Source organism: Telmatherina bonti (assembly GCF_933228915.1).
Source record: "Telmatherina bonti genome assembly, chromosome: 1".
In the NCBI taxonomy this organism is placed as follows: domain Eukaryota; kingdom Metazoa; phylum Chordata; class Actinopteri; order Atheriniformes; family Telmatherinidae; genus Telmatherina; species Telmatherina bonti.
In genome coordinates, this window is record NC_136619.1 from 45,233,882 (window position 1) to 45,256,470 (window position 22,589).

Genomic DNA, 22,589 nt, shown 5'->3' on the forward strand with positions numbered 1-22,589 from the left:
CAGGAGACAATAGACCGGCTGTGGTCGGGTCCTGTACCAGGAGACAATAGACCTGCTGTGGTCGGGTCCTGTACCAGGAGACAATAGACCTGCTGTGGTCGGGTCCTGTACCAGGAGACAATAGACCGGCTGTGGTCGGGTCCTGTACCAGGAGACAATAGACCTGCTGTGGTCGGGTCCTGTACCAGGAGACAATAGACCTGCTGTGGTCGGGTCCTGTACCAGGAGACAATAGACCTGCTGTGGTCGGGTCCTGTACCAGGAGACAATAGACCTGCTGTGGTCGGGTCCTGTACCAGGAGACAATAGACCAGCTGTAGTCGGGTCCTGTACCAGGAGACAATAGACCGGCTGTGGTCGGGTCCTGTACCAGGAGACAATAGACCTGCTGTGGTCGGGTCCTGTACCAGGAGACAATAGACCTGCTGTGGTCGGGTCCTGTACCAGGAGACAATAGACCTGCTGTGGTCGGGTCCTGTACCAGGAGACAATAGACCTGCTGTGGTCGGGTCCTGTACCAGGAGACAATAGACCTGCTGTGGTCGGGTCCTGTACCAGGAGACAATAGACCAGCTGTAGTCTACATCCCAAACATCCCAAAATTCGTTCAGGATCTTTTTCTCATCCAGGACATGATGCCACCCCGTATGTCCCAGATGTTGTCAAACATCCCTGTCCCATCTGCCCTCCACGCTTTTAAATTGATAAAAAGATCTGTTCTTCATCCCAAAGATCTCTGGTCCAGTCTCAGCGGGCCAATCAGGTCGGTCTCAGCGGGCCAATCAGGTCGGTCTCAGCGGGCCAATCAGGTCGGTCTCAGCGGGCCAATCAGGTCGGTCTCAGTGGGCCAATCAGGTCGGTCTCAGCGGGCCAATCAGGTCGGTCTCAGCGGGCCAATCAGGTTCTTCCAGACCAATATCCCTCATGGAAGTCTTTATGGACACAACTAGATGACCTGATTTCAGTGATTGTTCAGGCGTGTCCCATTACTACTGGTTCTGTGTAGACAACTGAATGATATGACCCTCAGACTGAAAATGTTTCCATAGCAACTCACTGGAACAGAGTGTTGTTTATCAGGTGACGCGGCCCTACCAGACCATGTCCAACCCGCTCAGCAAGCTGTCGGTTCTGAACAGCAGCCACTCCCACTTCATCCTGTCGGACAACGGGACGAGTGGGAAGTACGGAGCCGAGGTCCGCCTCCGCCGGCAGCTGGAGAAGCACATCTCCCTGCAGAAGATCAACACACGTAAGTCATGACATCATCACGCAAATCACAAACACAACACGTGTGTCAGGAGGACCAGATCCAGCTCGGAGTTTAATCCAGTCAGACATAAAAGCAGGGACGGTCTGGTCTTAGACCCACCGGTTTAGATGAGCCCTGAAAGACCCCCATCTCATCTTGTCACGTCACTCTGGTCCAGGCTTGTGAAACAGGTCCATCCGGACCCGGATCTGTGGACAGATCCGGGTCATCCAACAGAGAAATAATAAACAGTAAAACTTTACGATCCTTGAAACAAAGAGCCAACAATGGACCACCCGGACCACCCGGACCACCCGGACCACTCGGACCACCCGGACCACCCGGACCACCCGGACCACTCGGACCACCCGGACCACCCGGACCACTCGGACCACCCGGACCACCCGGACCACCCGGACCACCCGGACCACTCGGACCACCCGGACCACTCGGACCACTCGGACCACCCGGACCACCTGGACCACTCGGACCACCCGGACCACCCGGACCACCCGGACCACTCGGACCACTCGGACCACCCGGACCACCTGGACCACCCGGACCACCCGGACCACCTGGACCACTCGGACCACCCGGACCACCTGGACCACCCGGACCACTCGGACCACCTGGACCACCCGGACCCGGGACCACTCGGACCACTCGGACCACCCGGACCACTCGGACCACTCGGACCACCCGGACCACCCGGACCACCTGGACCACCCGGACCCGGGACCACTCGGACCCGGGACCACTCGGCCCACCCGGACCACCCGGACCACCTGGACCACCCGGACCACCCGGACCCGGGACCACTCGGACCACCCGGACCACCCGGACCCGGGACCACCCGGACCACCTGGACCACCCGGACCACCGGGACCCGGGACCACTCGGACCACCCGGACCCGGGACCACCTGGACCACCCGGACCACCCGGACCCGGGACCACTCGGACCACCCGGACCACTCGGACCACCCGGACCACCCGGACCCGGGACCACTCGGACCACCCGGACCACTCGGACCACCCGGACCACCCGGACCCGGGACCACTCGGCCCACCCGGACCCGGGACCACCTGGACCACCCGGACCACCGGGACCCGGGACCACTCGGACCACCCGGACCCGGGACCACCTGGACCACCCGGACCACCCGGACCCGGGACCACTCGGACCACCCGGACCCGGGACCACCCGGACCACCCGGACCCGGGACCACTCGGACCCGGGACCACCTGGACCACCCGGACCACCGGGACCCGGGACCACTCGGACCACCCGGACCCGGGACCACCTGGACCACCCGGACCACCCGGACCCGGGACCACTCGGACCACCCGGACCCGGGACCACCCGGACCACCCGGACCCGGGACCACTCGGACCCGGGACCACCTGGACCACCCGGACCACCCGGACCTGGGACCACTCAGACCACCCGGACCACCCGGACAACCCGGACCCGGGACCACTCGGCCCACCCGGACCACCCGGACCACTCGGACCACCCGGACCACCCGGACCACTCGGACCACCTTGACCACCCGGACCCGGGACCACTCGGACCACCCGGACCACCCGGACCACCCGGACCACCTGGACCACCCGGACCCGGGACCACTCGGACCCGGGACCACTCGGCCCACCCGGACCACCCGGACCACCTGGACCACCCGGACCCGGGACCACTCGGACCCGGGACCACTCGGCCCACCCGGACCACCCGGGACCACCTGGACCACCCGGACCACCCGGACCCGGGACCACTCGGACCACCCGGACCACCCGGACCCGGGACCACCCGGACCACCCGGACCCGGGACCACTCGGACCACCCGGACCACTCGGACCACCCGGACCCGGGACCACTCGGCCCACCCGGACCCGGGACCACCTGGACCACCCGGACCACCGGGACCCGGGACCACCCGGACCACCCGGCCCACCCGGACCCGGGACCACTCGGACCACCCGGACCACTCGGACCACCCGGACCACCCGGACCCGGGACCACTCGGCCCACCCGGACCCGGGACCACCTGGACCACTCGGACCACCCGGACCACCCGGACCCGGGACCACCAGGACCACCCGGACCACCCGGACCCGGGACCACCAGGACCACCCGGACCCCGGACCACCCGGACCCGGGACCACCCGGACCACCCGGACCCGGGACCACTCGGACCACCCGGACCACCCGGACCACCCGGACCCGGGACCACCCGGACCACCCGGACCACCCGGACCCGGGACCACCCGGACCACCCGGACCCGGGACCACTCGGACCACCCGGACCCGGGACCACTCGGACCACCCGGACCCGGGACCACCCGGACCACCCGGACCCGGGACCACCCGGACCACCCGGACCCGGGACCACTCGGACCACCCGGACCCGGGACCACTCGGACCACCCGGACCACCCGGACCCGGGACCACTCGGACCACCCGGAGCCGGGACCACTCGGACCACCCGGACCCGGGACCACCTGGACCACCCGGACCACTCGGACCACCCGGACCCGGGACCACCCGGACCACCTGGACCACTCGGACCACCCGGACCACCTGGACCACCCGGACCACTCGGACCACCTGGACCACCCGGACCACTCGGACCACCTGGACCACCCGGACCACCCGGACCACCCGGACCACCTGGACCACTCGGACCACCCGGACCACCCGGACCACCCGGACCACTCGGACCACCTGGACCACCCGGACCACTCGGACCACCCGGACCACCTGGACCACTCGGACCACCCGGACCACCCGGACCACCCGGACCACTCGGACCACCTGGACCACCCGGACCACTCGGACCACCTGGACCACCCGGACCACCCGGACCACCCGGACCATTCGGACCACCCGGACCACTCGGACCACCTGGACCACCCGGACCACTCGGACCACCCGGACCACCCGGACCACCCGGACCACTCGGACCACCTGGACCACCCGGACCACTCGGACCACCTGGACCACCCGGACCACCCGGACCACCCGGACCACTCGGACCACCTGGACCACCCGGACCACCTGGACCACCCGGACCACTCGGACCACCTGGACCACCCGGACCACCCGGACCACCCGGACCACCCGGACCACTCGGACCACCCGGACCACCCGGACCACCCGGACCACTCGGACCACCTGGACCACCCGGGCCACCCGGACCACCCGGACCCGGGACCACCCGGACCACCCGGACCACTCGGACCACCCGGACCACCTGGACCACCCGGACCACCCGGACCCGGGGCCACTCGGACCACCCGGACCACCTGGACCACCCGGACCACCCGGACCCGGGACCACCTGGACCACCCGGACCACCGGGACCCGGGACCACTCGGACCACCCGGACCACCCGGACCCGGGACCACTCGGACCACCCGGACCACCCGGACCCGGGACCACTCGGACCACCCGGACCCGGGACCACCTGGACCACCCGGACCACCCGGACCCGGGACCACCTGGACCACCCGGACCACCGGGACCCGGGACCACTCGGACCACCCGGACCACTCGGACCACCCGGACCCGGGACCACCCGGACCACCCGGACCCGGGACCACCTGGACCACCCGGACCACCCGGACCCGGGACCACTCGGACCACCCGGACCCGGGACCACTCGGACCACCTGGACCACCCGGACCACCTGGACCACCCGGACCACTCGGACCACCTGGACCACCCGGACCACCCGGACCACCCGGACCACCCGGACCACTCGGACCACCCGGACCACCCGGACCACCCGGACCACTCGGACCACCTGGACCACCCGGGCCACCCGGACCACCCGGACCCGGGACCACCCGGACCACCCGGACCACTCGGACCACCCGGACCACCTGGACCACCCGGACCACCCGGACCCGGGGCCACTCGGACCACCCGGACCACCTGGACCACCCGGACCACCCGGACCCGGGACCACCTGGACCACCCGGACCACCGGGACCCGGGACCACTCGGACCACCCGGACCACCCGGACCCGGGACCACTCGGACCACCCGGACCACCCGGACCCGGGACCACTCGGACCACCCGGACCCGGGACCACCTGGACCACCCGGACCACCCGGACCCGGGACCACCTGGACCACCCGGACCACCCGGACCCGGGACCACTCGGACCACCCGGACCACTCGGACCACCCGGACCCGGGACCACCCGGACCACCCGGACCCGGGACCACCTGGACCACCCGGACCACCCGGACCCGGGACCACTCGGACCACCCGGACCCGGGACCACTCGGACCACTCGGACCACCCGGACCACCCGGACCCGGGACCACTCGGACCACTCGGACCACCCGGACCACCCGGACCACCTGGACCACCCGGACCACCCTGACCCGGCACCACCTGGACCACCCGGACCACCCGGACCCGGGACCACTCGGACCACCCGGACCCGGGACCACCCGGACCACCCGGACCCGGGACCACCTGGACCACCCGGACCACCCGGACCCGGGACCACCCGGACCACCCGGACCACCCGGACCCGGGACCACTCGGACCACCCGGACCACCCGGACCCGGGACCACCTGGACCACCCGGACCACCGGGACCCGGGACCACTCGGACCACCCGGACCCGGGACCACCTGGACCACCCGGACCACCCGGACCCGGGACCACTCGGACCACCCGGACCCGGGACCACCCGGACCACCCGGACCCGGGACCACTCGGACCACCCGGACCCGGGACCACCCGGACCACCCGGACCCGGGACCACTCGGACCACCCGGACCACCCGGACCCGGGACCACCCGGACCACCCGGACCCGGGACCACTCGGACCACCCGGACCACCCGGACCCGGGACCACCCGGACCACCCGGACCCGGGACCACTCGGACCACCCGGACCACCCGGACCCGGGACCACTCGGACCACCCGGACCACCCGGACCACCCGGACCCGGGACCACTCGGACCACCCGGACCACCCGGACCACCCGGACCCGGGACCACTCGGACCACCCGGACCACCGGGACCCGGGACCACTCGGACCACCCGGACCCGGGACCACCTGGACCACCCGGACCACCGGGACCCGGGACCACTCGGACCACCCGGACCACCCGGACCACTCGGACCACCCGGACCACCCGGACCACTCGGACCACCCGGACCACCTGGACCACTCGGACCACCCGGACCACTCGGACCACCCGGACCACCCGGACCACCCGGACCACTCGGACCACCCGGACCACCCGCACCCGGGACCACTCGGACCACCCGGACCACTCGGACCACCCGGACCACCCGCACCCGGGACCACTCGGACCACCCGGACCACCCGGACCACCCGGACCACCCGGACCACTCGGACCACCCGGACCACCTGCAGCCCAGAGACACAAGCCTGACAGGAATCTAGATGGGTTGTAATTAAAACCCTGAAGACTGAAACAGGATTTTACTTTTAATGAAAGTTTGTCCAACGCCGTATGAAGAAAATGTCACATCCCATAACTGGTTACCTAGGTTACCTGCATCTGAGCTGGGCCAATAAAAATTTTGCTGTCTTCATTTCAGTCAGGCAGACTTTCACTTCTATCATCAGAGGTTGGAGACCCGCTTCAGGTGAAGGTTCTGACCAGTCCTGTGACCCCTGGGTTTCCCTTTGTCATCCTTTGTCTGGAGGTTCCTGGAGGGCTCGGCCGTCACCTCACACCAGAACCAGAACCACCACAGAGAACGATAAAAACCTCCCTGTAGAAATATCCTGGTTCTGAAATGATCCAGATCAGAGGTCTGGATTGTCAGGTCTGCTCAGACCTGGAACTGGGTCGTCCATCGGTTTGGGGAGAAACCATGAAAAAGGGAGTCTTCAGTTGTCTGACTACCGGACCTGATGTGGTTCTGGTTCTGGCTCCAGAATGGATCACTGAGTGGACTAGGACAGTCTGTCCCATCTGTCAAACACTTTGGAAAGTCCAGACCCACGCAAGGTGTGGCCCTGGTCCTAGATCCAGGACCATGGATGGCATGGTGAACATGGATTCCCTTTATCTGAAAATAATATTTATTATTTAAATAATATTAAAATAAATAATAAATAATATTTATTATTTAAATAATATTAAAATAAATAATAAATAATATTTATTATTTCAGACCCTGGACAAGACTTAAATTCAGACTAAGGCCAGGATCAGTTCTGAAAGGCACACTTTGGTCTAACAGGTCCATCAGGTCGGATCTTCTGATCCAGCACCAAGATCCTGTTTGGAATCAGATGTACCTTGTAGTATTTCATTCTTACCTGAACCCCCTGACCCAGACCGGATCAGGTCTAGGTCAGAGGGTCCTGTTGGTGGTTCATTCTGACTATCTGTTACCAGGTCTGGGTCAGGGGGTCCCGGTGGTGTGTCTAATTCTTGAAGGGGGTCCGAACATCATCTCCATTGTGCTGGAGAGCTTGAAGGAGGATCCTCCAGTCCCAGTTGTAGTCTGCGATGGCAGCGGCCGGGCCTCAGATATCCTGTCCTTCGCTCATCGATACTGCGAGGAGGACGGGTGAGGTGGGGGGGGGTTCAGGAGGGGGAGACGGGTCAGGTGGGGGAGACGGGTCAGGTTGGGGAGACGGGTCAGGTGGGGGAGACGGGTCAGGTTGGGGAGACGGGTGAGGTGGGGGAGATGGGTCAGGAGGGGGAGACGGGTCAGTTGGGGAGACGGGTGAGGTGGGGGAGATGGGTCAGGTGGGGGAGACGGGTCAGGTTGGGGAGACGGGTCAGGTTGGTGGAGACGGGTGAGGTGGGGGAGATCGGTCAGGTGGGGGAGACGGGTCAGGTTGGGGAGACGGGTCAGGTTGGGGAGACGGGTCAGGAGGGGGAGACGGGTCAGTTGGGGAGATGGGTCAGGAGGGGGAGACGGGTCAGTTGGGGAGACGGGTCAGGAGGGGGAGACGGGTCAGTTGGGGAGACGGGTCAGGAGGGGGAGACGGGTCAGGTGGGGGAGACGGGTCAGGTGGGGGAGATGGGTCAGGAGGGGGAGACAGGTGAGGTGGGGGAGACGGGTCAGGAGGGGGAGACGGGTCAGGTGGGGGAGACGGGTCAGTTGGGGAGATGGGTCAGGAGGGGGAGACGGGTCAGTTGGGGAGACGGGTCAGGAGGGGGAGACGGGTCAGGTGGGGGAGACGGGTCAGGTTGGGGAGACGGGTCAGGAGGGGGAGACGGGTCAGGTGGGGGAGACGGGTCAGGAGGGGGAGACAGGTGAGGTGGGGGAGATGGGTCAGGAGGGGGAGACGGGTCAGGTGGGGGAGACGGGTCAGGTTGGGGAGACGGGTCAGTTGGGGAGACGGGTCAGGAGGGGGAGACGGGTCAGGTGGGGGAGACGGGTCAGGTTGGGGAGACGGGTCAGGAGGGGGAGACGGGTCAGGTGGGGGAGACGGGTCAGGAGGGGGAGACAGGTGAGGTGGGGGAGATGGGTCAGGAGGGGGAGACGGGTCAGGTGGGGGAGACGGGTCAGGTTGGGGAGACGGGTCAGGTGGGGGAGATGGGTCAGGAGGGGGAGACGGGTCAGGTGGGGGAGACGGGTCAGGTTGGGGAGACGGGTGAGGTGGGGGAGATGGGTCAGGAGGGGGAGACGGGTGAGGTGGGGGAGACGGGTCAGGTTGGGGAGACGGGTGAGGTGGGGGAGATGGGTCAGGAGGGGGAGATGGGTCAGGTTGGGGAGACGGGTGAGGTGGGGGAGATCGGTCAGGTTGGGGAGACGGGTGAGGTGGGGGAGATGGGTCAGGAGGGGGAGATGGGTCAGGTGGGGGAGACGGGTGAGGTGGGGGAGACGGGTTAGGTGGGGGAGACGGGTCAGGTTGGGGAGGCGGGTGAGGTGGGGGAGACGGGTGAGGTGGGGGAGATGGGTCAGGTGGGGGAGACAGGTCAGGTTGGGGAGACGGGTGAGGTGGGGGAGACGGGTCAGGTTGGTGGAGACGGGTGAGGTGGGGGAGACGGGTCAGGAGGGGGAGACGGGTCAGGTTGGGGAGACGGGTGAGGTGGGGGAGACGGGTCAGGTGGGGGAGACGGGTCAGGTTGGGGAGACGGGTGAGGTGGGGGAGATGGGTCAGGTGGGGGAGATGGGTCAGGTGGGGGAGACGGGTGAGGTGGGGGAGACGGGTTAGGTGGGGGAGACGGGTCAGGTTGGGGAGGCGGGTGAGGTGGGGGAGACGGGTGAGGTGGGGGAGATGGGTCAGGTGGGGGAGACAGGTCAGGTTGGGGAGACGGGTGAGGTGGGGGAGACGGGTCAGGAGGGGGAGACGGGTCAGGTGGGGGAGACGGGTCAGGAGGGGGAGACGGGTGAGGTGGGGGAGACGGGTCAGGAGGGGGAGATGGGTGAGGAGGGGGAGACGGGTCAGGTTGGGGAGACGGGTCAGGAGGGGGAGATGGGTGAGGTTGGGGAGACGGGTTAGGTTGGGGAGACGGGTGAGGTGGGGGAGACGGGTCAGGTGGGGGAGACGGGTCAGGAGGGGGAGAAGGGTCAGGTTGGGGAGACGGGTGAGGTGGGGGAGATGGGTCAGGAGGGGGAGACGGGTCAGGTGGGGGAGACGGGTCAGGTGGGGGAGACGGGTCAGGAGGGGGAGAAGGGTCAGGTTGGGGAGACGGGTGAGGTGGGGGAGATGGGTCAGGAGGGGGAGACGGGTCAGGAGGGGGAGACGGGTCAGGTTGGTGGAGACGGGTGAGGTGGGGGAGATGGGTCAGGAGGGGGAGACGGGTCAGGTTGGTGGAGACGGGTGAGGTGGGGGAGATGGGTCAGGAGGGGGAGACGGGTCAGGTTGGGGAGACGGGTGAGGTGGGGGAGATGGGTCAGGAGGGGGAGATGGGTGAGGAGGGGGAGACGGGTCAGGTTGGGGAGATGGGTGAGGTGGGGGAGATGGGTCAGGTTGGGGAGATGGGTGAGGTGGGGGAGATGGGTCAGGAGGGGGAGATGGGTGAGGAGGGGGAGACGGGTCAGGAGCGGGAGACGGGTCAGGTGGGGGAGACGGGTCAGGTGGGGGAGACGGGTCAGGTTGGTGGAGACGGGTGAGGTGGGGGAGATGGGTCAGGAGGGGGAGACGGGTCAGGTTGGGGAGATGGGTGAGGTGGGGGAGATGGGTCAGGTGGGGGAGACGGGTCAGGAGGGGGAGACGGGTCAGGTTGGGGAGATGGGTGAGGTGGGGGAGATGGGTCAGGTGGGGGAGACGGGTCAGGAGGGGGAGCCGGACAGGTGGGGGAGATGGGTGAGGTGGGGGAGATGGGTCAGGTGGGGGAGACGGGTCAGGAGGGGGAGACGGGTCAGGAGGGGGAGCCGGACAGGTGGGGGAGATGGGTGAGGTGGGGGAGATGGGTCAGGTGGGGGAGATGGGTGAGGAGGGGGAGACGGGTCAGGTTGGGGAGATGGGTGAGGTGGGGGAGATGGGTCAGGTGGGGGAGATGGGTGAGGTGGGGGAGATGGGTCAGGTGGGGGAGATGGGTGAGGAGGGGGAGATGGGTGAGGTGGGGGAGACGGGTCAGGTGGGGGAGACGGGTCAGGAGGGGGAGACGGGTCAGGAGGGGGAGCCGGACAGGTGGGGGAGATGGGTGAGGTGGGGGAGATGGGTCAGGTGGGGGAGATGGGTGAGGAGGGGGAGACGGGTCAGGTTGGGGAGATGAGTGAGGTGGGGGAGATGGGTCAGGTGGGGGAGACGGGTCAGGAGGGGGAGACGGGTCAGGTTGGGGAGATGGGTCAGGTGGGGGAGACGGGTCAGGAGGGGGAGCCGGACAGGTGGGGGAGACGGTCAGGTGGGGGAGACGGGTCAGGTTGGGGAGACGGGTGAGGTGGGGGAGACGGGTCAGGGGGGGAGACGGGTCAGGTTGGGGAGACGGGTAACGTGGGGGAGACGGGTCAGGAGGGGGAGACGGGTCAGGTTGGGGAGACGGGTGAGGTTGGGGAGACGGGTCACGTGGGGGAGACGGGTCAGGGGGGGAGACGGGTCAGGTTGGGGAGACGGGTCACGTGGGGGAGACGGGTCAGGTTGGGGAGACGGGTAACGTGGGGGAGACGGGTCAGGGGGGGAGACGGGTCAGGGGGGGAGACGGGTCAGGTTGGGGAGACGGGTCACGTGGGGGAGACGGGTCAGGTTGGGGAGACGGGTCACGTGGGGGAGACGGGTCAGGTTGGGGAGACGGGTCACGTGGGGGAGACGGGTCAGGTTGGGGAGACGGGTCACGTGGGGGAGACGGGTCAGGTTGGGGAGACGGGTCAGGAGGGGGAGACGGGTCAGGAGGGGGAGAAGGGTCAGGTGGGGGAGACGGGTCACGTGGGGGAGACGGGTCAGGTTGGGGAGACGGGTCACGTGGGGGAGACGGGTCAGGAGGGGGAGACGGGTCAGGAGGGGGAGACGGGTCAGGTGGGGGAGACGGGTCAGGAGGGGGAGACGGGTCACGTGGGGGAGACGGGTCAGGTTGGGGAGACGGGTCACGTGGGGGAGACGGGTCAGGAGGGGGAGACGGGTCAGGTTGGGGAGACGGGTCAGGTGGGGGAGACGGGTCACGTGGGGGAGACGGGTCAGGAGGGGGAGACGGGTCAGGTGGGGGAGACGGGTCCGGGGGGGGAGACGGGTCAGGAGGGGGAGACGGCTCAGGTGGGGGAGACGAGTCAGGAGGGGGAGACGGGTCAGGAGGGGGAGACGGGTCAGGTGGGGGAGCCGGACAGGTGGGGGAGACGGGTGAGGTGGGGGAGACGGGTCAGGTGGGGGAGACGGGTCAGGTGGGGGAGACGGGTCAGGAGGGGGAGAAGGGTCAGGTGGGGGAGACGGGTGAGGTGGGGGAGATGGGTCAGGTTGGGGAGACGGGTCAGGTGGGGGAGACGGGTCAGGAGGGGGAGATGGGTCAGGTGGGGGAGATGGGTCAGGAGGGGGAGATGGGTGAGGAGGGGGAGACGGGTCAGGAGGGGGAGACGGGTCAGGAGGGGGAGACGGGTCAGGTTGGGGAGACGGGTGAGGTGGGGGAGATGGGTCAGGTGGGGGAGATGGGTCAGGTGGGGGAGATGGGTCAGGAGGGGGAGATGGGTGAGGAGGGGGAGACGGGTCAGGAGGGGGAGACGGGTCAGGAGGGGGAGATGGGTCAGGAGGGGGAGATGGGTCAGGAGGGGGAGACGGGTCAGGTGGGGGAGACGGGTCAGGAGGGGGAGATGGGTCAGGAGGGGGAGACGGGTCAGGTGGGGGAGATGGGTCAGGTGGGGGAGATGGGTCAGGAGGGGGAGACGGGTCAGGTGGGGGAGACGGGTCAGGAGGGGGAGACGGGTCAGGAGGGGGAGACGGGTGAGGTGGGGGAGATGGGTCAGGTGGGGGAGATGGGTCAGGAGGGGGAGACGGGTCAGGTGGGGGAGACGGGTCAGGAGGGGGAGATGGGTCAGGTGGGGGAGACGGGTCAGGATGGGGAGACGGGTCAGGAGGGGGAGAAGGGTCAGGTGGGGGAGACGGGTCAGGAGGGGGAGAAGGGTCAGGTTGGGGAGACGGGTGAGGTGGGGGAGATGGGTCAGGAGGGGGAGATGGGTGAGGAGGGGGAGACGGGTCAGGAGGGGGAGACGGGTCAGGTGGGGGAGACGGGTCAGGTTGGTGGAGACGGGTCAGGTTGGGGAGACGGGTGAGGTTGGGGAGACGGGTCACGTGGGGGAGACGGGTCAGGGGGGGAGACGGGTCAGGTTGGGGAGACGGGTCACGTGGGGGAGACGGGTCAGGTTGGGGAGACGGGTAACGTGGGGGAGACGGGTAAGGTTGGGGAGACGGGTCAGGTTGGGGAGACGGGTCACGTGGGGGAGACGGGTCACGTGGGGGAGACGGGTCAGGTTGGGGAGACGGGTCACGTGGGGGAGACGGGTCAGGTTGGGGAGACGGGTCACGTGGGGGAGACGGGTCAGGAGGGGGAGACGGGTCACGTGGGGGAGACGGGTCAGGTTGGGGAGACGGGTCACGTGGGGGAGACGGGTCAGGTTGGGGAGACAGGTCACGTGGGGGAGACGGGTCAGGTTGGGGAGACGGGTCACGTGGGGGAGACGGGTCAGGAGGGGGAGACGGGTCACGTGGGGGAGACGGGTCAGGTTGGGGAGACGGGTCACGTGGGGGAGACGGGTCAGGAGGGGGAGACGGGTCAGGTTGGGGAGACGGGTCAGGTGGGGGAGACGGGTCACGTGGGGGAGACGGGTCACGTGGGGGAGACGGGTCAGGAGGGGGAGACGGGTCAGGTGGGGGAGACGGGTCCGGGGGGGGAGACGGGTCAGGAGGGGGAGACGGCTCAGGTGGGGGAGACGAGTCAGGAGGGGGAGACGGGTCAGGTGGGGGAGCCGGACAGGTGGGGGAGACGGGTGAGGTGGGGGAGACGGGTCAGGTGGGGGAGACGGGTCAGGTGGGGGAGACGGGTCAGGAGGGGGAGAAGGGTGAGGTGGGGGAGATGGGTCAGGTTGGGGAGACGGGTCAGGTGGGGGAGACGGGTCAGGAGGGGGAGATGGGTCAGGTGGGGGAGATGGGTCAGGTGGGGGAGATGGGTGAGGAGGGGGAGACGGGTCAGGAGGGGGAGATGGGTCAGGAGGGGGAGACGGGTCAGGTGGGGGAGACGGGTCAGGAGGGGGAGATGGGTCAGGTTGGTGGAGACGGGTCAGGTGGGGGAGACGGGTCAGGAGGGGGAGACGGGTCAGGTTGGGGAGACGGGTGAGGTGGGGGAGATGGGTCAGGTGGGGGAGATGGGTCAGGTGGGGGAGATGGGTCAGGAGGGGGAGATGGGTGAGGAGGGGGAGACGGGTCAGGAGGGGGAGATGGGTGAGGAGGGGGAGACGGGTCAGGTGGGGGAGACGGGTCAGGAGGGGGAGATGGGTCAGGAGGGGGAGACGGGTCAGGTGGGGGAGACGGGTCAGGTGGGGGAGACGGGTCAGGAGGGGGAGAAGGGTCAGGTGGGGGAGACGGGTCAGGTGGGGGAGACGGGTCAGGAGGGGGAGAAGGGTCAGGTTGGTGGAGACGGGTCAGGAGGGGGAGATGGGTCAGGAGGGGGAGATGGGTGAGGAGGGGGAGACGGGTCAGGAGGGGGAGATGGGTCAGGTGGGGGAGACGGGTCAGGTTGGTGGAGACGGGTGAGGTGGGGGAGATGGGTCAGGAGGGGGAGATGGGTGAGGAGGGGGAGACGGGTCAGGAGGGGGAGACGGGTCAGGTGGGGGAGACGGGTCAGGTTGGTGGAGACGGGTCAGGAGGGGGAGACGGGTCAGGAGGGGGAGACGGGTCAGGTTGGGGAGACGGGTGAGGTGGGGGAGATGGGTCAGGAGGGGGAGATGGGTGAGGAGGGGGAGACGGGTCAGGTTGGGGAGATGGGTGAGGTGGGGGAGATGGGTCAGGTGGGGGAGACGGGTCAGGAGGGGGAGACGGGTCAGGTTGGGGAGATGGGTCAGGTGGGGGAGACGGGTCAGGTTGGTGGAGACGGGTGAGGTGGGGGAGACGGGTCAGGAGGGGGAGACGGGTCAGGTTGGGGAGACGGGTGAGGTGGGGGAGATGGGTCAGGAGGGGGAGATGGGTGAGGTGGGGGAGACGGGTCAGGAGGGGGAGACGGGTCAGGTTGGGGAGACGGGTGAGGTGGGGGAGATGGGTCAGGAGGGGGAGATGGGTGAGGAGGGGGAGACGGGTCAGTTTGGGGAGATGGGTGAGGTGGGGGAGATGGGTCAGGTGGGGGAGACGGGTCAGGAGGGGGAGCCGGACAGGTGGGGGAGACGGGTCAGGTGGGGGAGACGGGTCAGGTTGGGGAGACGGGTCAGGAGGGGGAGAAGGGTCAGGTTGGGGAGACGGGTGAGGTGGGGGAGACGGGTCAGGGGGGGAGACGGGTCAGGTTGGGGAGACGGGTCACGTGGGGGAGACGGGTCAGGGGGGGAGACGGGTCAGGTTGGGGAGACGGGTCACGTGGGGGAGACGGGTCAGGTTGGGGAGACGGGTCAGGAGGGGGAGACGGGTCAGGGGGGGGAGACGGGTCAGGGGGGGGAGACGGGTCAGGAGGGGGAGACGGGTCAGGGGGGGGAGACGGGTCAGGAGGGGGAGACGGGTCAGGGGGGGGAGACGGGTCAGGAGGGGGAGACGGGTCAGGTGGGGGAGACGAGTCAGGAGGGGGAGACGGGTCAGGAGGGGGAGACGGGTCACGTGGGGGAGACGGGTCAGGTTGGGGAGACGGGTCAGGGGGGGGAGACGGGTCAGGAGGGGGAGACGGGTCAGGTGGGGGAGACGAGTCAGGTGGGGGAGCCGGACAGGTGGGGGAGACGGGTCAGGTTGGGGAGACGGGTCACGTGGGGGAGACGGGTCAGGGGGGGAGACGGGTCAGGGGGGGGAGACGGGTGAGGTTGGGGAGACGGGTCAGGAGGGGGAGACGGGTGAGGTGGGGGAGATCTGTCAGGTGGGGGAGATGGGTGAGGTGGGGGAGATGGGTCAGGAGGGGGAGATCGGTCAGGAGGGGGAGACGGGTCAGGTGGGGGAGATCTGTCAGGTGGGGGAGATGGGTGAGGTGGGGGAGATGGGTCAGGAGGGGGAGATCGGTCAGGAGGGGGAGACGGGTGAGGTGGGGGAGATCTGTCAGGTGGGGGAGATGGGTGAGGTGGGGGAGATGGGTCAGGAGGGGGAGATCGGTCAGGAGGGGGAGACGGGTCAGGTGGGGGAGACGGGTCAGGAGGGGGAGACGGGTCAGGTGGGGGAGCCGGACAGGTGGGGGAGACGGGTCAGGTTGGGGAGACGGGTCACGTGGGGGAGACGGGTCAGGGGGGGAGACGGGTCAGGGGGGGGAGACGGGTGAGGTTGGGGAGACGGGTCAGGTGGGGGAGATCGGTCAGGTTGGGGAGACGGGTCAGGAGGGGGAGACGGGTCAGGAGTGGGAGATCGGTCAGGAGGGGGAGACGGGTCAGGTGGGGGAGATGGGTCAGGAGGGGGAGATGGGTGAGGTTGGGGAGACGGGTCAGGTGGGGGAGATCGGTCAGGTTGGGGAGACGGGTCAGGAGGGGGAGACGGGTCAGGAGTGGGAGATCGGTCAGGTGGGGGAGACGGGTCAGGAGGGGGAGATGGGTGAGGTTGGGGAGACGGGTCAGGTTGGGGAGACGGGTCAGGTGGGGGAGACGGGTGAGGAGGGGGAGACGGGTCAGGAGGGGGAGACAGGTGAGGTTGGGGAGACGGGTCAGGAGGGGGAGACGGGTGACGAGGGGGAGACGGGTCAGGTGGGGGAGACGGGTGAGGAGGGGGAGACGGGTCAGGAGGGGGAGACAGGTGAGGTTGGGGAGACGGGTCAGGAGGGGGAGACGGGTCAGGTGGGGGAGACGGGTCAGGAGGGGGAGCCGGACAGGTGGGGGAGACGGGTCAGGAGGGGGAGACGGGTCAGGAGGGGGAGATGGGTGAGGAGGGGGAGACGGGTCAGGTTGGGGAGATGGGTGAGGTGGGGGAGATGGGTCAGGAGGGGGAGACGGGTCTGGTTTGGGAGACGGGTCAGGAGGGGGAGCCGGACAGGTGGGGGAGACGGGTCAGGAGGGGGAGACGGGTCAGGAGGGGGAGACGGGTCACGTGGGGGAGACGGGTCAGGGGGGGAGACGGGTCAGGGGGGGGAGACGGGTGAGGTTCGGGAGACGGGTCAGGAGGGGGAGACGGGTCAGGTTGGGGAGACGGGTCAGGGGGGGAGACGGGTCAGGGGGGGGAGACGGGTGAGGTTCGGGAGACGGGTCAGGAGGGGGAGATCGGTTCAGGTTGGGGAGACGGGTCAGGTGGGGGAGACGGGTCAGGAGGGGGAGACGGGTCAGGGGGGGGAGACGGGTGAGGTTGGGGAGACGGGTCAGGAGGGGGAGATCGGTTCAGGTTGGGGAGACGGGTCAGGTGGGGGAGACGGGTCAGGAGGGGGAGACGGGTCAGGAGGGGGAGACGGGTCAGGTTGGGGAGACGGGTCAGGGGGGGAGACGGGTCAGGGGGGGGAGACGGGTGAGGTTCGGGAGACGGGTCAGGTGGGAGAGACGGGTCAGGAGGGGGAGACGGGTCAGGTGGGAGAGACGGGTCAGGAGGGGGAGACGGGTCAGGTTGGGGAGACGGGTCAAGAGGGGGAGACGGGTCAGGTTGGGGAGACGGGTCAAGAGGGGGAGACGGGTCAGGTTGGGGAGACGTGTCAGGTGGGGGAGACGAGTCAGGAGGGGGAGACGGGTCAGGAGGGGGAGACGTGTCAGGTTGGGGAGACGGGTCAAGAGGGGGAGACGGGTCAGGTTGGGGAGACGGGTCAGGAGGGGGAGACGTGTCAGGTTGGGGAGACGGGTCAAGAGGGGGAGACGGGTCAGGAGGGGGAGACGTGTCAGGAGGGGGAGACGGGTCAGGTGGGGGAGACGGGTCAGGAGGGGGAGATCGGTCAGGTTGGGGAGACGGGTCAGGTGGGGGAGACGGGTCAGGAGGGGGAGACGGGTCAGGAGGGGGAGATCGGTTCAGGTTGGGGAGACGGGTCAGGTGGGGGAGACGGGTCAGGAGGGGGAGACGGGTCAGGAGGGGGAGACGGGTCAGGTTGGGGAGACGGGTCAGGAGGGGGAGACGGGTCAGGAGGGGGAGACGGGTCAAGAGGGGGAGACGTGTCAGGTTGGGGAGACGGGTCAGGTTGGGGAGACGGGTCAGGTTGGGGAGACGGGTCAGGAGGGGGAGACGTGTCAGGAGGGGGAGAGGGGTGAGGTGGGGGAGACGGGTCAGGAGGGGGAGATCGGTCAGGTTGGGGAGACGGGTCAGGTGGGGGAGACGGGTCAGGAGGGGGAGACGGGTCAGGAGGGGGAGACGGGTCAGGAGGGGGAGATGGGTGAGGAGGGGGAGACGGGTCAGGAGGGGGAGATGGGTGAGGAGGGGGAGACGGGTCAGGTTGGGGAGACGGGTCAGGAGGGGGAGACGGGTCAGGTTGGGGAGACGGGTCAGGAGGGGGAGATGGGTGAGGAGGGGGAGACGGGTCAGGTTGGGGAGATGGGTGAGGTGGGGGAGATGGGTCAGGTGGGGGAGACGGGTCAGGAGGGGGAGACGGGTCAGGTTGGGGAGACGGGTCAGGGGGGGAGACGGGTCAGGGGGGGGAGACGGGTGAGGTTGGGGAGACGGGTCAGGAGGGGGAGACGGGTCAGGGGGGGGAGACAGGTCAGGGGGGGGAGACGGGTCAGGAGGGGGAGACGGGTCAGGTGGGGGAGACGGGTCAGGTTGGGGAGACGGGTCAGGAGGGGGAGACGTGTCAGGTGGGGGAGACGAGTCAGGAGGGGGAGACGGGTCAGGAGGGGGAGACGTGTCAGGTTGGGGAGACGGGTCAGGAGGGGGAGACGGGTCAGGAGGGGGAGACGGGTCAGGAGGGGGAGACGGGTCAAGAGGGGGAGACGTGTCAGGTTGGGGAGACGGGTCAAGAGGGGGAGACGGGTCAGGTTGGGGAGACGGGTCAGGAGGGGGAGACGTGTCAGGAGGGGGAGAGGGGTGAGGTGGGGGAGATCTGTCAGGTGGGGGAGATGGGTGAGGTGGGGGAGATGGGTCAGGAGGGGGAGATCGGTCAGGTGGGGGAGACGGGTCAGGTGGGGGAGACGGGTCAGGTGGGGGAGACGGGTCAGGAGGGGGAGATCGGTCAGGTGGGGGAGACGGGTCAGGTTGGGGAGACGGGTCAGGAGGGGGAGATCGGTCAGGTTGGGGAGACGGGTCAGGAGGGGGAGACGGGTCAGGTGGGGGAGACGGGTCAGGAGGGGGAGACGGGTCAGGTGGGGGAGACGGGTCAGGAGGGGGAGATCGGTCAGGTGGGGGAGACGGGTCAGGAGGGGGAGACGGGTCAGGTGGGGGAGACGGGTCAGGAGGGGGAGACGGGTCAGGTTGGGGAGACGGGTCAGGAGGGGGAGATCGGTCAGGTTGGGGAGACGGGTCAGGAGGGGGAGATCGGTCAGGTGGGGGAGACGGGTCAGGTGGGGGAGACGGGTCAGGAGGGGGAGACGGGTCAGGAGTGGGAGATCGGTCAGGTGGGGGAGACGGGTCAGGAGGGGGAGACGGGTCAGGTGGGGGAGACGGGTCAGGAGGGGGAGACGGGTCAGGTTGGGGAGACGGGTGAGGTGGGCGAGATGGGTCAGGAGGGGGAGATGGGTCAGGAGGGGGAGACGGGTCAGGTTGGGGAGACGGGTGAGGTGGGGGAGATGGGTCAGGAGGGGGAGATGGGTGAGGAGGGGGAGACGGGTCAGGAGGGGGAGACGGGTCACGTGGGGGAGACGGGTCAGGTTGGGGAGACGGGTCACGTGGGGGAGACGGGTCAGGTTGGGGAGACGGGTCACGTGGGGGAGACGGGTCAGGTTGGGGAGACGGGTCACGTGGGGGAGACGGGTCAGGAGGGGGAGACGGGTCACGTGGGGGAGACGGGTCAGGTTGGGGAGACGGGTCACGTGGGGGAGACGGGTCAGGAGGGGGAGACGGGTCACGTGGGGGAGACGGGTCAGGTTGGGGAGACGGGTCACGTGGGGGAGACGGGTCAGGAGGGGGAGACGGGTCAGGTTGGGGAGACGGGTCAGGTGGGGGAGACGGGTCACGTGGGGGAGACGGGTCAGGAGGGGGAGACGGGTCAGGTGGGGGAGACGGGTCCGGGGGGGGAGACGGGTCAGGAGGGGGAGACGAGTCAGGAGGGGGAGACGGCTCAGGTGGGGGAGACGGCTCAGGTGGGGGAGACGAGTCAGGAGGGGGAGACGGGTCAGGAGGGGGAGACGGGTCAGGTGGGGGAGCCGGACAGGTGGGGGAGACGGGTGAGGTGGGGGAGATGGGTCAGGTTGGGGAGACGGGTCAGGTGGGGGAGACGGGTCAGGAGGGGGAGATGGGTCAGGTGGGGGAGATGGGTGAGGAGGGGGAGACGGGTCAGGAGGGGGAGACGGGTCAGGAGGGGGAGACGGGTCAGGTGGGGGAGACGGGTCAGGAGGGGGAGATGGGTCAGGTTGGTGGAGACGGGTCAGGAGGGGGAGACGGGTCAGGTTGGGGAGACGGGTGAGGTGGGGGAGACGGGTCAGGTGGGGGAGATGGGTCAGGAGGGGGAGATGGGTGAGGAGGGGGAGACGGGTCAGGAGGGGGAGATGGGTGAGGAGGGGGAGACGGGTCAGGTGGGGGAGACGGGTCAGGAGGGGGAGATGGGTCAGGTGGGGGAGACGGGTCAGGTGGGGGAGACGGGTCAGGAGGGGGAGAAGGGTCAGGTGGGGGAGACGGGTCAGGAGGGGGAGATGGGTGAGGAGGGGGAGACGGGTCAGGAGGGGGAGACGGGTCAGGTGGGGGAGACGGGTCAGGTTGGTGGAGACGGGTCAGGAGGGGGAGACGGGTCAGGAGGGGGAGACGGGTCAGGTTGGGGAGACGGGTGAGGTGGGGGAGATGGGTCAGGAGGGGGAGATGGGTGAGGAGGGGGAGACGGGTCAGGTTGGGGAGATGGGTGAGGTGGGGGAGATGGGTCAGGTGGGGGAGACGGGTCAGGAGGGGGAGACGGGTCAGGTTGGGGAGATGGGTCAGGTGGGGGAGACGGGTCAGGTTGGTGGAGACGGGTGAGGTGGGGGAGACGGGTCAGGAGGGGGAGACGGGTCAGGTTGGGGAGACGGGTGAGGTGGGGGAGATGGGTCAGGAGGGGGAGATGGGTGAGGAGGGGGAGACGGGTCAGGTTGGTGGAGACGGGTCAGGAGGGGGAGACGGGTCAGGAGGGGGAGACGGGTCAGGTTGGGGAGACGGGTGAGGTGGGGGAGATGGGTCAGGAGGGGGAGATGGGTGAGGAGGGGGAGACGGGTCAGGTTGGGGAGATGGGTGAGGTGGGGGAGATGGGTCAGGTGGGGGAGACGGGTCAGGAGGGGGAGACGGGTCAGGTTGGGGAGATGGGTCAGGTGGGGGAGACGGGTCAGGAGGGGGAGACGGGTCAGGAGGGGGAGCCGGACAGGTGGGGGAGACGGGTCAGGTGGGGGAGACGGGTCAGGTTGGGGAGACGGGTCAGGAGGGGGAGACGGGTCAGGGGGGGAGACGGGTCAGGTTGGGGAGACGGGTCACGTGGGGGAGACGGGTCAGGGGGGGAGACGGGTCAGGTTGGGGAGACGGGTGAGGTGGGGGAGACGGGTCAGGGGGGGAGACGGGTCAGGTTGGGGAGACGGGTCACGTGGGGGAGACGGGTCAGGGGGGGAGACGGGTCAGGTTGGGGAGACGGGTCACGTGGGGGAGACGGGTCATGAGGGGGAGACGGGTCAGGTTGGGGAGACGGGTCAGGTTGGGGAGACGGGTCACGTGGGGGAGACGGGTCAGGAGGGGGAGACGGGTCAGGTTGGGGAGACGGGTCAGGGGGGGGAGACGGGTCAGGGGGGGGAGACGGGTCAGGAGGGGGAGACGGGTCAGGTGGGGGAGACGAGTCAGGAGGGGGAGACGGGTCAGGTGGGGGAGACGGGTCAGGTGGGGGAGACGGGTCAGGAGGGGGAGCCGGACAGGTGGGGGAGACGAGTCAGGTGGGGGAGACGGGTCAGGAGGGGGAGACGGGTCAGGAGGGGGAGCCGGACAGGTGGGGGAGACGGGTCAGGTTGGGGAGACGGGTCAGGAGGGGGAGCCGGGTGAGGTGGGGGAGATCTGTCAGGTGGGGGAGATGGGTGAGGTGGGGGAGATCTGTCAGGTGGGGGAGATGGGTGAGGTGGGGGAGATGGGTCAGGAGGGGGAGATCGGTCAGGAGGGGGAGACGGGTCAGGTGGGGGAGACGGGTCAGGAGGGGGAGACGGGTCAGGAGTGGGAGACGGGTCAGGAGGGGGAGACGGGTCAGGTGGGGGAGCCGGACAGGTGGGGGAGACGGGTCAGGTTGGGGAGACGGGTCACGTGGGGGAGACGGGTCAGGGGGGGAGACGGGTCAGGGGGGGGAGACGGGTGAGGTTGGGGAGACGGGTCAGGTGGGGGAGATCGGTCAGGAGGGGGAGACGGGTCAGGTGGCGGAGACGGGTCAGGAGGGGGAGATGGGTGAGGTTGGGGAGACGGGTCAGGTTGGGGAGACGGGTCAGGTGGGGGAGATCGGTCAGGTGGGGGAGACGGGTCAGGAGTGGGAGATCGGTCAGGTGGGGGAGACGGGTCAGGTGGCGGAGACGGGTCAGGAGGGGGAGATGGGTGAGGTTGGGGAGACGGGTCAGGTTGGGGAGACGGGTCAGGTGGGGGAGATCGGTCAGGTGGGGGAGACGGGTCAGGAGTGGGAGATCGGTCAGGTGGGGGAGACGGGTCAGGTGGGGGAGACGGGTCAGGTGGGGGAGACGGGTCAGGAGGGGGAGATGGGTGAGGTTGGGGAGATGGGTGAGGTTGGGGAGACGGGTCAGGTTG

The 22,589-nt window shown here is 68.5% G+C and overlaps 1 protein-coding gene across 1 annotated transcript in view; it reads left to right on the plus strand.

Annotated features, from left to right (window-relative positions):
* The window catches only part of trpm1a (transient receptor potential cation channel, subfamily M, member 1a), a gene marked incomplete at its 3' end in the record, with an annotated part of 223,195 nt that overhangs the window by 13,789 nt on the left and 186,817 nt on the right, over positions 1-22,589 (plus strand). Inside the window, exons 6-7 of the mRNA XM_079264958.1 lie at positions 1,081-1,252; positions 7,654-7,828. Of these exons, the coding sequence (XP_079121084.1) occupies positions 1,081-1,252; positions 7,654-7,828 (347 nt within the window). The remainder of the gene's footprint in view (positions 1-1,080; positions 1,253-7,653; positions 7,829-22,589) is intronic.